The sequence below is a fragment of the Salvelinus alpinus genome, chromosome 20 (assembly GCF_045679555.1).
Source record: "Salvelinus alpinus chromosome 20, SLU_Salpinus.1, whole genome shotgun sequence".
In the NCBI taxonomy this organism is placed as follows: domain Eukaryota; kingdom Metazoa; phylum Chordata; class Actinopteri; order Salmoniformes; family Salmonidae; genus Salvelinus; species Salvelinus alpinus.
The window spans coordinates 45,233,727-45,251,265 of NC_092105.1; the positions used below are offsets into that span (position 1 = coordinate 45,233,727).

Here is a 17,539-nt window from a genome sequence, read left to right on the forward strand (position 1 = left end):
TGTTTTTGTTAGCTGCATGTATGACATAACTCCACCAGTCGTCTTTGTGATATCATTTACGAAGATTATACCTTTTTTAAACATATTTTTATCCATTAGTATATTTGAGCTTAACCATAATATTTGTTCTATTATTTGTTCTGTCTTTTCTGGTGGATTAAATAGAAATTGCAACCAACTTTCTGTGGCTTGTTTTAAAAATAGCGATATTTGGGAGATGATTTCCTTTTCAAATAACTGAAAGTCCGAGGTTGTAATCTGAATATAGGGAAAAAGCCCTTTCTTGAACATAGGGTGAGACATTCTTACTAATTTGCTAGAGAACCAGTTCGGACTTAAGTATATAACTGAAGCATTTAGGGAGAATTTTTTTTATAATTTCTGCCCTCCAAATTCATATTCATTATATAAATAGGGCCGTTTTAATTTTGTCTGGCTTGCCATTCCAAATAAAATAAAATAAAATAATTCTCATATAATTTTTTTTCAAAACTGTTCGCTAGGTGTAGGCAAGACCATAAGCAAATAGGTAAACTGCGATATGACTAGTGTTAATCAGGATGATTTTTCCACAAATAGAAAGGTATTTTACCTTTCCATGGTAGCAAGATCTTATCTATTTTTGCTAACTATACGGGCACAAGGCGAGACCCAGAGGCAGATGGTTAGAGTCCAAGATGTTTATTAACAATCCAAAAGGGGTAGACAAGAGAATGGTCGTGGACAGGCAACAGGTCAAAACCAGTTCAGAGATCCAGAGGTGCAGAATGGCAGGCAGGCTCGTGGTCAGGTCAGGCAGAATGGTCAGACAGGCGGGAATGGAGTCCAGAAAACAGGCAAAGGTCAAAACCGGGGGAACTAGTAGAAGAGAATAGAAAAGTAGGAGCACGGGAAAAAACACGCTGGTTGACTTGAACATACAAGACGAACTGGCACAGAGAGTCAGGAAACACAGGGATAACTCCACCAGGGAAAATAAGCAACACCTGGAGGGGGTGGAGACAATCACAAGGACAGGTGAAACAGATCAGGGTGTGACACTAACTTTCTATTAAAATTTATTGGAGTGAGATCATTTATTTATTTCAGGATATGAATACCGAGTATATCCACATCACCATCAGACCATTTTATTGGTAAACTACATGTAAAACTATTTTTTTTAATGATCCAATTTCGTAATATAGTACACTGGTTGTAAACCAGAGAGGTTAGAAACATGATCTAGGTCCTCTATGAGGCTGTGGAGGGATCCAAGTTGTGGATTTAAAAGAAAACATGAATCATCAGCGTACAATGACACCTTTGTTTTAAGCCCTGTATTTTTAATCCCTTCATATGAGGTTGGATCTGATATTAATAGCTAACATTTCGAGGACTATAATAAATAAATATGCCGATAGTACCTTATTTTACTCCTCTTAACAGTTTAAAACTTTCTGAGAAGTAGTCATTATTTACTGTTTTACACCTAGAGTTACTATACATGATTTTAACCCATTTTCTCCAAAGTTCTCCAAAATTGAAATGTTCCAGGCATTTATATATAAACTCCAGTTGATCTTTATCAAAAGCCTTTTCAAAGTCAGCTATGAATAGCAGGCCTGGTTTCCCAGATTTTTCATAGTGTTCTATTGTTTCCAGTACTTGTCTCATTATCTAACATGTATCGTCCATGTAAAAAACCTGTCTTATTAGAATGAATAATGTCCGACAATACCTTTTTAATTCTATGCGGTATACATTTTGCTCAAATTTTTTCATCACAACACTGAAATGTAAGGAGCCTACAATTTTTTAAATGGACTGGATCTTTATATTTCCCACTTGTATCCTGTTTCAGTAATAATGAAATCAGACCTTGTTGAGTGTCTGATAATCTACCATTTACATAGGAGTGGTTAAAACATGCTATACCTCAACTGGTATGTACACACTGCCATGTCTCTGACTTCTTCCCTATAGGCTGTCTCATCTTTGTCGGTGATCAGGCCAACCACCGTTGTGTCATCAGGAAATTTAATGAAGGTGTTAGAGTCGTGCTTGGCCATGCAGTCGTGGGTGAACAGGGAGTACAGGAGGGGACTAAGCACGCATCCCTGAGGGGCCCCCGTATTGAGGATCAGCGTGGCAGATGTGTTGTTGCCTACCCTTACCACCTGGGGGTGACCCGTCAGAAAGTCCAGGATCCAGTTGCAGAGGGAGGTGTTTAGTCCCAGAGTCCTTAGCTTAGTGATTAGCTTTGTGGGCACTAAGGTGTTGAACACTGAGCTCTAGTCAATGAACAGCATTCTCACATAGGTGTTCCTTTTGTACAGGTGGGAAAGGGCAGTGTGGAGTGCGATTGAGATTGCGTCATCTGTAGATCTGTTGGGTTTGTATTTGAATCGGGGTGGGTCTAGTGTTTCCTGGATGATGGTGTAGATGTGAGCCATCACCAGCCATTCAAAGCACTTCATGGCTATCGACGTGAGTGCTACGGGGCGGTAGTCATTTAGGCAGGTTACCTTCACTTTCTTGGGCACAGGGACTATGGGGGTCTGTTTGAAACATGTAGGTATTACAGACTCCGGTTGAGGTTGAAAATGTCAGTGAAGACACTTGCCAGTTGGTCCGGGCACGCTCTGAGTACATGTCCTAGTAATCCGTCTGGGGCCGCAGCCTTGTGAATGTTGACCTGTTTAAAGGTCTTGCTGACATCTGCTATGAAGACAGTGATCACACAGTCATCTGGAACAGCTGGTGCTCTCATCCCTTCCAATAGCAAACAAAGCAAGAGAATCAAAAACATACATTTAGCAGTCCATTCATCTGTTGGTGGGTGTACGTGTGTGTGTTAAAGCTACAAACCCATAGGCTTGGCTCTCTCATCCTTTCCAGGCTTTTCGGAGGGAGGGTGAACAATGAGGCAGTCATTCGAATGTCCCCACATGCTCTGGCAGCTTTCATGGCCGGGATAAGTTATTTTCTCTTCTGGCGCACAGCTTCAGGATAGTCCTCAATGAGGAAGATGTACGTTCCCCTCAAGTTCTTGGCTCATTCCAGAACACTACCTCGTCCTTGAACCTCAGGAACTTGACAACTATCGGCCTGGGCCTGTCACCAGTGCCGGTGGTGGGTTTTCCAGTCATTTGGGCGCGCTCCAACTCAATCTCCATCTTCAGTTTCTCCAAGATCATTTCCCTCACTTTGTCCTCCATCCAGGTCTCATGTGGAGATTCTGCAATTCCATCTACAACAATGTTCCGCCTTGATTGTCCCTCGAGATAATCTGATTTCTTTGTCATTGTTATCATGGATTCACATACAGAACTAATGTCCTCTCTTAATGATTTTCAGATTTTCTTCTTGCTGTTTTCCTGTTTAAACTCATCGAGCAGACCCTGGGAGAACCGCAAACTGTTCTTTAGGTCCTGGACCTCTCTGGTCAGGTTGTCCATTTTTTTAAATTAGTTTACTCCACCAGTATTTGGACACAACAGTTGAAGTTGAAGCTTTCTTGTTGTAACAACTGCTTGTAGAGTTGTGACACCACTATCCTCAACGGTACTCCCACCGGCTTTGGTCTTTGTCATGGTAGCAACGTAGGCTACGCTGTTACTCCCCACAATTCCAGACAGGGCAGGTCACAGGGAAGATGGAAACAGCAACAAACAGTAGGGATCTAGACAGCCACAAGCCCGGGAAAATCCACAAAGGCTAACCGCGTCTCAGGCTGCATTCAAGCCCTCAAGGAAACCCTGCTTGCTTTATAGACAGCTAACCCTCGGACGGAATGATCCGCGAACAGACCGCAGCGTTCCCATCATCTGATGCCAACGGTGCAGCGGGATCCAAAATCAAAAGGTATCCAGCTAGTAACCAAACTTTTCCAATAGAACACTTTCAGACACTTCCAATAGAACAAACCGAGCGCTGCCTCATTCCGCATTCAACGGGAAATGATGTGATTAATGGACTGCATCAAGCTTGTGAATGGTAAATAATGTATTGTGTCATTTTGGAGTCACTTTTATTGTAAATAAGAATAGAATATGTTTCTAAACACTTCAACATTAATGTGGACGCTACCATGATTACAGATAATACTGAATTAATCATGAATAATGATGAGTGAGAAAGTTAGACACACAAATATCATATTCCCCCCAAAATGCTAACCTCCCATGTGATTGTAATGGTGAGAGGTCAGCATGTCTTGGTGGTATGATATTTGTGCATCTGCAACTTTCTCACTCATCATTATTCACGATTCATTCACCTCATGGAGTACAGAGCCAAAAGAAAAAATGCTTCACTGTCCATGCCCTCATTGTAAATATATTAAGCACTGAGCAGATAAGTCTTTCAACCTATTAAATTCATATTTGAATATGTTTGTATTCTTTGCATTCTGCGACAATTAAGCCATGTCAACAACCCTCACAGAGAATGTCCATATAACGTTAAATGTAAATATTTGGTCTGTTTTAGCATTTGGAGTCAAAAGCAAATAAACATCAACAAATTCAGTACACTGCACACTGTCATTCATCTTTATTGATCATCTATTGTATACATTTTGTGTAAACATATGAATGTCCAAGACTCTGTGAACCACTCTGGTTGTTGCTCTGGATCCCAGGACAGGGAATGGCCCAGTGGCTTATTGGTACAGAGTTTATAAGGCTGTGAGGTCACAGTTCAGTGTGCAGTAGAAGCTTGGCTTTTTTCATGTTCCTGGCCACTATGGAGAGAGGGACAAGAAGCTTGGGTAAGAATCTGTTTACCAGGGAAGTGGTAAATTCCATTTCATGTCAGGAAGAGAATTGGAATTCAATTCAGGAATTGACTGAATTTAAATTGCCCAACCTTGCTTTATGTTGTTCTGATAGTAGTGGACCAAACAATTAATTATTTTACACTTTGAGCAATTAGAGAAATAATTTGCTTCATTTCTGACTAATAATAATCCTCCTTTCGCTTTTCAGCTTTTCATTTGAGCAAGTAAAACCTTTATAAAGTATTCATCCACCCCTTCACCCACCCACCTTCTCTCCCTCTAAGAATTGTCCTTAAGCAATCTCAATACTTTATTGGTTGTATCTCCCAACTCTCTCCTCTCAACTAGTTAGTGAATTAGGTGAAGGAAGAAAGAGTAGAACCAAGTAAGTGCCGTCTGTGTTATTGGAGAACGTGTGTGTGTGTGTGTGTGTGTGTGTGTGTGTGTGTGTGTGTGTGTGTGTGTGTGTGTGTGTGTGTGTGTGTGTGTGTGTGTGTGTGTGTGTGTGTGTGTGTGTGTGTGTGTGTGTGTGTGTGTGTGTGTGTGTGTGTGTGTGTGTGTTAAGGAGGCAACAGAAGGATATCTGACTCTCATAGGACCTCATTAGGGAAGAAGAGGGACACTCACAGTATGTGATGTCGCTCGGCTCGTAGGTGTACAGGCGATTACTGTACTTCCCAACGAGGTCTAAACGCACGGTCATGGATGGATCTGTGGGAGGGAGAGATATTTTGGAGGACTTTGCCAAAGCTTCCAAACATAATACATCCTTATGTAGGTATAACTAGATTGTAATGCTTTATTCATACTATTCAATTTCTAACACTATGGCGACCCATAAATTACATTGATCCTTGATCAAGACCCACACAGTTATTTGGTGGTTCTTAGGCAAATCGCTACTGATTAAAATAAATGTATGCGAGGCACTGCATACAGTTAGATCAAAGATCTCACAGCAAGCTTTGGACCTGAGTGATGTGTTGGCGATTCAGAACAAGTGGTGATTTATTTCCTAAGTGAGATGGCATGGTAGAAGAAGAGACCCACCAACAAAGATGATTCTTGGAACGTAGTTGCCATCTGCTGCCAGATTACGGTCTGTAGTCTCATGCTGAAAAATAAATCAAAATGACATCAAAATATACATTCCTAATCAACTACCATCTATTTAGCATCTAAATTCGAACATTTACCTCCAAGTGATGAAATAATGAAATGCATGATACAATGTACAATATGTGATTGGGATATGGTTACAACCATATAATTGCATTGCTTCCAATGAGTGTATGTTGAATACATTTTAAAAAAATCAATTACCATCAAATTGAGCATAACAAAATCCTTTTGGGCCATTTTCTGTACGGTTTTATCAACAGCAAACGCCTTCTTCAGAGCTGTGGAAGGAAGTGGGACAGAATGATATGTCAGTGAGAACCTCACCTTTAACTTCAACACACTTTATCCTCGTAGTGGAATTTGTATGTATTGCTATTCTTTTGTCATACAAGCCTTTACAAATGATAATGTCGAAGGAAATGTTACAACGAGACCAACTGTAAGGCAACAAAGACCTTGGTTGGGCCCTTTGGTTAGATGATGTACAGTACCAGTCAAAAGTTAGGACACACCTACTCATTCAAGGGTTTTTCTTTATTTTTGCTATTTTCTACATTGTAGAATAATAGTGAAGACATCAAAACTATGAAATAACACATATGGAAACATTTAGTAACCAAAAAAGTGTTAAACAAATCAGAATATATTTTATATTTGAGATTCTTCAAAGTAGCCACCCATTGCCTCGATGAGAGCTTTGAACACTCTTGGCATTCTCTCAACCAGCTTCACCTGGAATGCTTTTCCAACAGTCTTGAAGGAGTTTACACATATGCTGAGCACTTGTTGGGTGCTTTTCCTTGACTCTGCAGTCCAACTCATTCCAAATCATCTCAATTTGGTTGAGGTCAGGTGATTGTGGAGACCAGGTCATCTGATGCACTCCATCACTCTCCTTCTTGGTCAAATAGCCCTTACACAGCCTGGAGGTGGGTTTTGGGTCAATGTCCTGTTGAAAAACAAATGATAGTCCCACTAACCAGATGGGATGGCATATCGCTGCAGAATGCTGCGGTAGCCATGCTGGTTAAGTGTGCCTTGAATTCGAAATAAATCACAAACAGTGTCACCAGCAATGCACCCCACACCATCCGTGCTTCACGGTGGGAACCACACATGCGGAGATGATCCATTCACCAACTCTACGTCTCACAAAGACATGGCGGTTGGAACAAAAAATCTCAAATTTAGACTCATCAGACCAAAGGACAGATTTCCACCGGTCTAATGTCCATTGATCGTGTTTCTGGTCCCAAGCAAGTCTCTTCTTATTATTGGTGTTCTTTAGTTGTGGTTTCTTTGCAGCAATTCAACCATGAATGTCTGATTCATGTAGTCTCCTCTGAACAGTTGATGTTGAGATGTGTCTTACTTTATCTCGGTGAAGCATTTATTTGGGATACAATTTAGAGGCAGTTAAGTCTAATGAACTTATCCTCTGCAGCAGAGGTAACTCTGGGTCTTCCGTTCCTGTGATGGTCCTCATGAGAGCCAGTTTCAGCATAGCGCTTGATGGTTTTTGCGACTGCACTTGAAGAAACGTTCAAAGTTCTGGAAATTTTCCGTATTGACTGACCTTTGTCTTAAAGAAATGATGGACTGTCGTTTCTCTTTGCTTATTTCAACTGTTCTTGCCATAATATGGACTTGGTATTTAACCAAATAGGTCTATCTTTTCTATACCACCCCTACCTTCTCACAACACAACTGATTGGCTCAAACGCATTAAGAAGGACAACAATTCTACAAATTAACCTGTTTTGTTAAATTAACTGTCCAAACATGTCCAAACTGTCCAAACATGTTAATTGAAATGCATTCCAGGCTGTTTGAGAGTATGCCAAGAGTGTGCAGCTATCAAAGGGTGGCTACTTTGAAGAATCTCAAATATAAAATATATTTTGATTTGTTTAACACTTTTTTGGTTACTACATGATTCCATATGCGTTATTTCTTAGTTTTGATGTCTTCACTATTATTCTACAATGGACAAAATAAAGAAAAACCCTTGAATGACCAGGTGTGTCCAAACTTTTGACTGGTACTGTATGTGTGAGTATGAAAGCACAGCAGTATTACCTTGACTATGAGGACAATCTTCCATGTGATGAATGACCATCAGAGGCTTCTTACTGTGGGAACATGAGGACACAGACAAAACAAGAACACATTCCACTGCAGAATAAGTAGTGGGTGGATGTGCTTACAGAGAAGTACAACGTCTCTGGGATTGTACCAAACTTAAGTCCCTAGTGTCATTATGGAGATAAGAAAACAAATAGGCTGTGTGTGTCCCAAATGGCAACCTATTTCATATTCTGTGCACTACTTTTGATAGCGCCCTGGTCAAAAGTAGTGCACTGTCTAGTGAATATGGTGCCTTTGCCATTTTGGGATGCAACCATATAATAAATATGAGGATTTCCGTTACAGTTTGATTCGTTTTATTGGACACGTTGAATTAATGGGGCGCAGTGATATGTGATTGTCTCACCTAGTTATCTTAATATGAATGCACTAACTGTAAGTCACTCTGGATAAAAGTGTCTGATAATTGACTGAAATGTCAATTGTAATATAATAATTGTGAGGATATGGCTGTAACATAAGCAGATAGCTTTAATGAAATGTTTCACTCTTAGACATTTGAAAGACTGCTCTAATTGTCAAACATATGCCACTAACCAAACAACGCAATTGCAATTTGATGTCTTGTTGTGTATTTTGTCTAATCTTGTTTTACCTTTCTTTCATTGTCATCAGGGCTTCCTCATAGGTATTGACCCATGCAATGTAATCTCCCCATCCTGAGACAAAATTGAGGATGGAAATCAGAACGAATGGATTTGGTGTTAATGTAATGGGGATGGAGAACTGTTTTCGTACACTCAGAAAAAAAGTGCTTTCTAGAACTTGAAAGAGTTATTCAGCTGTCCCCATAGGAGAACCCTTTGAACAAATTTTTTTTTGTTCCAGGTAGAATCCTTTTGGTTCTATGTAGAACCCTTTCCACAGTGGGTTCTATGTGGAACTCAAAAGGGTTCTACCTGGAACCAAAAAGGGTTCTCCTATGGGGACAGCTGAAGAACCCTTTTTTTCTGAGTGTAGTAAACTCAAATAGACGTTAGGGGTGGGGCGAGGATACATTGTTACATAATTCTTACCTCTTGAGAGAGTTTGAGTGCCTTTCCTTGTTTTCTTCTGTAGGGAAACTTCCATACAGGTAACAAAGAGCAATGCAAAGAGAGACCAGCGATACATGGTTGTCATCCGTTCTGAGGTAGAGAGAAGAGGAGGCAGTCAAGTCAAACTGTTCAAAAATACTTATATGTAATACTTATGTTTATTATTTATTTAGTTAACCTTTATTTGACCAAGGAGTCATACTGAGACCAAGGTCTCTTTTACAGATGAGCCCTGAATTACATGCATTACAGAAAATGCACACATCAAAATAGCAATACAAATTGCAAGCAGAAAGAAAAACACAGTCATAAAATGAATCGCCCGAGAGGCACCAGAACGTCAAATTTTAAGAACATTTTAAAGATCATTCCACAAGTAAGGTGCAAGAAAACTAAAAGCTGATTTACCGAACGCAGTAGAGACCAAAGGAATTTCCTAAGTTAGCCATCCCTGAGACCGGGTGTGGTAACTCGTATGTCTAAAGTTTAGTAATGATGTTAGGTATGGATCGACTTTTTGTAAAAGGGCTTTATGAATGAAAACATAGCAATGTATCAACCTACAGTATAACTCTCGCCTTGACCATATAAAAGTAAAGTGTGATAAAAAGGAACCCCTTCCGAGAAACACCTGCCTTGTGCCATTTAAGGGTTAGGCCCATTTCAATACAAGTGCCTAAATGAATAGTAGCGATCTATCATCTATGCTTACTAAAACAGGCCAAACCTGTTTGGTTATGTGTGTCACATTTACTTCAAACTACTCCTGATCTCGATTATGGCATTTGTCATTTGTCTATTAGTATTTTTAAATTCTAAAATAAAACCCTGTACAAGAATACTGTATATTAGAGATTTTGCATAGATCATTATTGTCTGCGTAACTTCAAACAACTGATTTTGGTGCCAGTCTGTTTCTTCTTCGGCCGAATTGCCAAAGGCAAAATGAAGGTTTAACATGATTGAATGTTGACAGAGATAGGCCTGTACACCAACCAGGTTATTCAAATACTGCATCAAGTCAACACAATAATATTACAAGTTTCCACTAAGAAATGTTCAATGATTTTGATATCTTACCTATTGCACAGGCATAGGAGGAGTGTCTGTAACCTATTTCCAAGCTGACAGTAACTTGGTTTTGATTTGCAGTTCTTTTTATAGACAACAGAACTCACCAAACAGGTATGGGGAGCCAGGCCTATCCAATTATTTTTAAATTATTCTCTCTACTTGTCAGTGTTCCAAACAGGACATTTTTCTTTTTGCCTAAACATTTAAACACCATCAGAATTCATAGAAAGCAGTGCACTGAGTTAGTCATAATTGATCAAATATAACTGAAGAGATGAACTGGAATGACATTCACTCTCATGGAATGGGTTGCCAATAATAATTACCTGAAAGCCACATCCCCAATAAGCCCTAAATATGACTGCAATGAGGCATATGTCACAGTGCTTCTATGGTTATATACTGTACACCATGCCACTGCCTATTTCATTTGTTAATTTAGCAAACAAGACAACTGAAAACCCAGTGCCTTTGTCACAGTCAGCACACCTACATATTTTCCCAGTCGTAGCTCATTTTTCCCAAGTTCGCAGTTGTCTTGAACTCACTAAAGTCAGATATTGCAGTTCCTAGTTAAGTTGTTTTGAGCACGTCACAAATCATGCTTCATTGACAGCATGGCCAATGTTGAATGTTTATCATTTTAAACTAGGAAAAGAGACTAGGAAAAGAGAAAGGTTAATCTTAGACTTGGGACCACACAGCCACACCACTGAATAGCAGGCTAATGATTGATTTGCAACGCTTGCAGTTAGCCACTGATTCCTTCCAAACCACTCATTGTTGAATTTGCGATTTCCAACTTGTTGTGTAATGTTTATGTCCAATGGCCGATGAGCACCGATACATTTTATCTATATGTTCTCTTCATTATTTCTCTTCATATGAATTAAAAAGGATTTGCCAGTAGATTGTCGACTTGATTCATGATGATGACTGCTAGCTGAGATTTTGAAAGTATGACGTTGACATGACAGAAAGTGATTTGATATAATTTTATCTGTGGCCAATGACCGTGAGCCTTTTTGGATCAGCACTTCTAATGTAACTCTATGGCAGCACCCAAGGGGATAGCATTTGTTGGTCTACCCTTAGACTTGGTGGTGACGTAGTGTCCCCATGAGTGACAGAACACTGAGCCAATCACGGTGCAACACTCTGTATTTTCTGCTGGCTTGCCCACCACAGAAAGCAATGAGTTAGGCTGAAACATTGTGGAGCTGCCTTACTCAAGTAAACAAAAAAGAGACCATGTTTGTATGCGGCTTTATTAACTCAATGATATATATATATATATTTTTTTTTTTACATTGTTTGTAAACTGATACGTATTAATGCCAAAATAACATGCAAAACAGGCAAGCCTGCTGAAAATGTGGGGCTCAAAAGCCACACCTGCCCTGAATGACGGGTCGCCACTGCACATGACATCCCGGCAACTTTGAGAAAAATCCCTTTATATCGGAGTTGTCCCGCCCCCACTGTTAGGGCTGGGACGCAAGCATCTCGCCATTATATCCAGTATCTCTGATTTAGCACAAGCGCATTTCAGATGAATGATGCATTGTGGGATTGGATGCTATTGACATAGCGACAGGAGTTTTGATTGAAGAACAGTCTTGTTTTCATCAATAACTTTGGGTAATTTGTCATTTCAGCAGCTGCCATGAACGGGTCAGTGGCCAAAAAGACCCAAGACACGTTAGGGAAAGTTATAAAGAAACCGCCGCTTACTGAAAAACTGCTCAGCAAACCGCCGTTTAGGTATCTGCACGACATATTCAGTGAGGTGAGTGATTAGCTAACATTGGCTACAAAGAGGTCTTACTAGTTAGATTGGATTTGATAGCTAGCTAGCATTTATCCCCTGCTAAAACCAGCCAACTAACCTTTCAGCATTGAGACTGAGTCATGATAATTAGCCAATTTACCTAACAGTAGCTAGCTATCAAATCAGCGTCGTTTTTCGTTGCTAGGCACTCCTGTCTGCTTGGTTTAGTAAACAAAACCAAGTCGCGGCGCCGGGAAATGTGACTTTAAACTGTATCTATGTAAAAAAATATGAAATTATTTGCTAACTGGCTGGCTATTTACTCATGAAACGGTTTAAAACATTATCCTATAACAAATTAAATGGCTGCCCCTGCACTAGTTAACTCGTTAGTTAACGTTAACTAGTTAGTTAGCTAGCAGGTACAGTTACATATTTTTGTCACCGAAGTTTTATGAGGGTATCATCCCTGTTATGAAATGAGGCCTTCTATTCTAGGTGACGGTCAATGAGCTTATCCCTAAATGCAGCTGGATTGCTTGTTTGAATTGGACTGTCTTCCCTAACTAACTAGTTAGGATGGCAACACGAAGGCATGGCACTGTGGAAGGGTGGTGCTTGCTTGTTATAGCCTAAATAATATAAAAAGGATACCGCTGATCATGGTTCTAAATCCATTATAATTTGTACTTGACATAACAAGTATCATGATGGCAGGGCCATGGGACAGGCAGGAACATGCCCTCATAAATGGTGCCTTCAGAAAGTATTTACACCCATAGAATTTTCCAAAATGTTGCTGTGTTACAGCCTGCATTTCAAATGGATTACAGTTTGTCACTGGTCTACACACCAGATAATCTCCAAGTGTATTTTATTTATTTTTTCTGTTCTTGAGTCATGTATTCAACCCTTTTGTTATGGCAAGCCTAAATATGTTCAGGAGTAAACATTTGCTTAATTAATTGCATGGACTCACACTGTGGGCAATAATAGTGTTTAACATGATTTTTTAATGACTACCTCATCTCTGTACCCCACACATACAATTATCTGTAAGGTCCCTCAGTCAAGCAGTGAATTTTTAACAGATTCAACCACAAAGACTAGAGGTTTTCCAATGCCTCGCAAAGAAGGGCACCTGTTGGGAGATGGGCAAAAATAAAACAAATCTGACATTGAATATCCCTTTCAGCATGGTGAAGTTATTTATTACATTTTGGATGATCACTACAAAGATGCAGACGTCCTTCCTAAATCAGTTGCCGGAGAGGAAGGAAACCACTCAGGGATTTCACCATGAGGCCAATGGGGACTTTAAAACAGTTAGAGTTTAATGGCTGTGATATAAGAAAACCGAGGATGGATCAACAACATTGTAGTTACTTCACAATACTAACCTAATTGACAGAGTGAAAAGAAGGAAGCCTGCACAGAATAAAAATATCCCAAAACATGCATCTGGTTTGCAGCAAGGCACTAAAGTAATAATGCAAAAAATGTGGCAAAGCAATTCACTTTTTGTCCTAAATACAAAGTGTTATGTTTCAGGGCAAATACAACACATTACGGAGTACCACTCTCCATATTTTCAAACATAGTGGTGGCTGCATCATGTTATGGTTATGCTTGTAATCGTTAAGGACTGGGGAGTTTTTCATGATAAAAAATAACCGGAATGGAGCTAAGCACAGGCAAAATCCTAGAGGAAATCCAGGTTGTCTGCTTTCCACCAGACACAGGGAGATTCATTCACATTTCAGCAGGACAATATCCCAAAACACAAGGCCAAATCTACATTTTAGTTTCTTACCAAGAAGACATTGAATATTCCTGAGTGGCCGAGTTTCAGTTTTGACTTAGATTTTCAAGTAGATTTTAGGCAAAACCTGAAAATTGTTGTCTAGTAATGATCAACGACCAATTTGACAGAGCTTGAAGAAATTTGAAAAGAATAATGGGCAAATGTTGCACAATCCAGGTGTGGAAAGCTCTTAGCGACTTATCCCGAAAAGACTCCCAGGTGTAATCACTGTCAAATGTGCTTCAACAAAGTATTAACCTAGGGGTGTGAATACTTATGTAAATTACATATTTCTGTGTTATATTTTTTTTAAATTCTAAAAACATGTTTTCACTTTGCCATTATGGGGTATTGTGTGTGGGTGGATGAGAAAACAAATTGAAATTATTTTGAATTCAGGCTGTAACACATCAAAATATGGAATAAGTCAAGGGGTATGATTAATTCTGGAGGCACTGTACGAACATAGTGTGTGATGCTGTGAGAATGGCTTCCTCGCTAGAAGGTTTGCCATTGGCTGGGTCTGTGCCACAGGCTATACCAGGCTCAGCAAAGATTATCCAGGCAGAGCAGACTGACAGATCCATCTGCACAAGACTACATCATCTTCTGGACAAGTCTGTCTTATAGGTCATTCAGGTTGCTTTTGGCCACTGCTGTTCCCACGAGCTGCAGAGCTGAGTACACTCTTAACCCCATTCAATTGGTAGTCTCTCTCTCTCCTCCTTCAGTGAAGTTTCTCACCTTTCAGTATATGCTCATGCATAAGTGTGTTTGCGTGGATGACGCAATTGACCCTTCGCTAAGTCCCGCCTCAGAATTTAGGGCACCAATCTCAGTGCTCCAATGGATAGAAACTGTTGTCGAGTCCGACATCTCGGACAAGCTCACGTTTAAATCGCATTAAAGATATTTTAGCTATTCGATTTTGAATTATAGGACCCTTTTAGGTAAACCCTTGCAAAAACGCCCCTTTTTCAGAACCCTGTCTTTCAAAGATAATTCGTAAAAATCCAAATAACTTCACAGACCTTCATTGTAAAGGGTTTAAACACTGTTTCCCATGCTTGTTCAATGAACCATTAAACAATTAATGAACATGCACCCGTGGAACGGTCTTTAAGACACTAACAGCTTACAGACGGTAGGCAATTAAGGTCACAGTTATGAAAACTTAGACCACTAAAGAGGCCTTTCTACTGACTCTGAAAAACACAAAAAGAAAGATGCCCAGGGTCCCTGCTCATCTGCGTGAATGTGCCTTTGGCATGCTGCAAGGAGGCATGATGATGTGGCCAGGGCAATAAATTGCAATGTCTGTACTGTGAGACGCCTAAGACTTCGCTACAGGGAGACAGGATGGACAGCTGATCTTCCTCGCAGTGGCAGATCACGTGTAACAACACCTACACAGGATCGGTACATCTGAACATCACACCTGCGGGACAGGTACAGGATGTAAACAATTGCCCGAGTTACACCAGGAATGCACAATCCCTTCATCAGTGCTCAGACTGTCCGCAATAGGCTGATAGAGGCTGGACTGAGGGCTTGTAGGCCTGTTGTAAGGCAGGTCCTCACCAGACATGACCGGCAATAATGTCGCCTATGGGTACAAACCCACCATCGCTGGACCAGACAGGACTGGCAAAAAGTGCTCTTCACTGACGAGTCGCGTTTTTATCTCACCAGGGGTGATGGTCGGATTCGCGTTGATCATCCTAGGAATGAGCGTTACACCGAGGCCTCTACTCTGGAGCAGGATCGATTTGGAGGTGGAGGGTCCATCATGGTCTGGGTCGGTGTGTCACAGCATCATCGGACTGAGCTTGTTGTCATTTGCAGGCAATCTCAACCCTGTGCGTTACAGGGAGGACATCCTCCTCCCTCATGTGGTACCCTTCCTGCAGGCTCATCCTGACATTACCCCCCAGCATGACAATCCACCAGCCATACTGCTTGTTCTGTGCGTGATTTCCTGCAAGACAGGAATGTCAGTGTTCTGCCATTGCCAGCGAACAGCCTGGATCTCAATCCCATTGAGCACGTCTGGGACCTGTTGGATCGGAGGGTGAGGGCTAGGGCCATTCCCCCCAGAAATGTCTGGGAACTTGCAGGTGCCTTGGTGGAAGACTGGTAACATCTAACAGCAAGAACTTGCAAATCTGGTGCAGTCCATGAGGAGGAGATGCACTGCAGTACTTAATGCAGCTGGTTGCCACACCAGATACTGACTGTTACTTTTGATTTTGACCCCCCTTTGTTCAGGGACACATTATCCCATTTCTGTTATAACAAGTTCCATAGACACGTGACTGTCTCAGTTGTTGAATCTTGTTAAGTTCATACAAATATTTACACATGTTAAGTTTGCTGAAAATAAACGTAGTTGACAGTGAGAGGACGTTTCTCTTTTTTGCTGAGTTTATAAAACCAATATATACAAGTTAAATGTTTGGACACCTACTCATTCCAGGGTTTTTCTTTATTTGTACTATTTTCTACATTATAGATACAATTGAAGACATCAGAACTATGAAATAACGCGTATGGAATCATGTAGTAACCAAAAAAGTGTTTAACAAATGAAAATATATTTTGTGTGTAGATTTGTTTATTTAATCCATTATAGAACAAGGCTATAACTAAACAAAATGTGGGAAAGGTAAGGGGTGTCTCTCCTATATCTAGGAGATATAAGAAAGCTCAGGAAATAAATATATATTTTTTGGGACACACATTTAACCCCTTATTTTTTTTGCCACAAAACTACCTCCATACTTTCAATTGTTTGTATGGGTTACCTTCAGATGAGTCCCTTGACACTTGTGGCGGTCGTAGAGCAAAACGGAGAACACAATCATGTTAGTTTATAGCTTAAACGGCTTGAACAGACGTTTTCGTGAAGAACAATTTTTTGGGATTAAAGATGACGGTCCCCATGTACTTACCACAAATGCTATGTTTGCTGTATTGTACATTGCTCTCCGTTACTCTAGCTCCAAGACGGCGGCAATTTGAAGAAACTAAAAAGTAGATTGTGCTGATTTACTGGCACATTGAGCCATGTTGCGTGCCGTAGTTTAAGATCTGGGTAGTGTTCAAAATCAATGACATCTCAGAATTCTTCCATCTTTATGCACCTTCACCATTGTAATGACAGCCCACCACAACATACCCAGGAGTTTCCTGATTAGCAAGGGGTCATCTGTGTTTAATAGAAACACACTTTGAGACCATTGTGAGGGAATTTTTCCAGTGGTTGAATGGGAAATTGAGCTTCCTGTGGAAATGTTGTCAGAGGTTGCAACAGTAACTATGGGGGCTGGGGCTTTGCAAAGGGTTAATTACTGACCACTGACTTTAGCATACGTGTATTGAATATAACTAAACTGACTATTTATTTGGTTTTCCCTCCACAAAAAATATGCTCAAAATGAACGGCTTAAAATCAGTCATGCTGTACTGCATTGATAATTACAACCATATAGTGGCTAACCGCTGACTCATTTGGTAATGTATCCTAACCTTTTCTCCTATAGGTGATCCGGACCACTGGCTTCATGAAGGGACTCTATGCAGAGACTGAGATGAAGTCAGACAATGTAAAGGTAAGACATTTTCTCCATTTGATCAGGAATTTGTGAAACACCAGAACAGACTGAAATCTTGTAGGCCCCCTGCCTATGAATATGTTGCTTTGACCTAATTGTTATACTGCACTGTGACAGATCTAATGAGTTATTGTCTATTTCACAGTCATTATAAAATAAATGATACGTAGCCTAGCTCTTAAGGTGTCCGCGTGCTTCCCAACCAGA

At 40.3% G+C, this 17,539-nt stretch overlaps 2 protein-coding genes across 9 annotated transcripts in view; one reads left to right on the top strand and one right to left on the bottom strand.

The window, feature by feature from the left end:
* Positions 1-4,521: 4,521 nt before the first annotated feature.
* On the bottom strand, positions 4,522-10,252 carry LOC139546990 (anterior gradient protein 3-like). Its single transcript, XM_071356005.1, has 8 exons — positions 10,150-10,252; positions 9,049-9,159; positions 8,628-8,691; positions 7,964-8,016; positions 6,086-6,162; positions 5,813-5,876; positions 5,390-5,473; positions 4,522-4,726 (listed from the first exon to the last, which is right to left on the bottom strand). Exons 2-8 carry the CDS (start codon positions 9,152-9,154, stop codon positions 4,677-4,679), a joined length of 498 nt encoding a protein of 165 aa, XP_071212106.1. The 5' UTR covers positions 9,155-9,159; positions 10,150-10,252; the 3' UTR covers positions 4,522-4,676.
* A 1,430-nt stretch (positions 10,253-11,682) lies between these two features.
* Positions 11,683-17,539, top strand: part of LOC139546991 (TRAF3-interacting protein 1-like) — a 43,860-nt gene continuing 38,003 nt past the window's right edge. For 7 of the 8 annotated variants that reach the window (XM_071356006.1, XM_071356007.1, XM_071356009.1 and 4 more), the window contains exons 1-2: positions 11,683-11,932; positions 17,261-17,329. In XM_071356006.1, coding sequence (XP_071212107.1) covers positions 11,810-11,932; positions 17,261-17,329 — 192 coding nt within the window. In that variant the 5' untranslated portion in view covers positions 11,683-11,809. The remainder of the gene's footprint in view (positions 11,933-17,260; positions 17,330-17,539) is intronic. The other variant, XM_071356014.1, reaches the window with a different exon arrangement.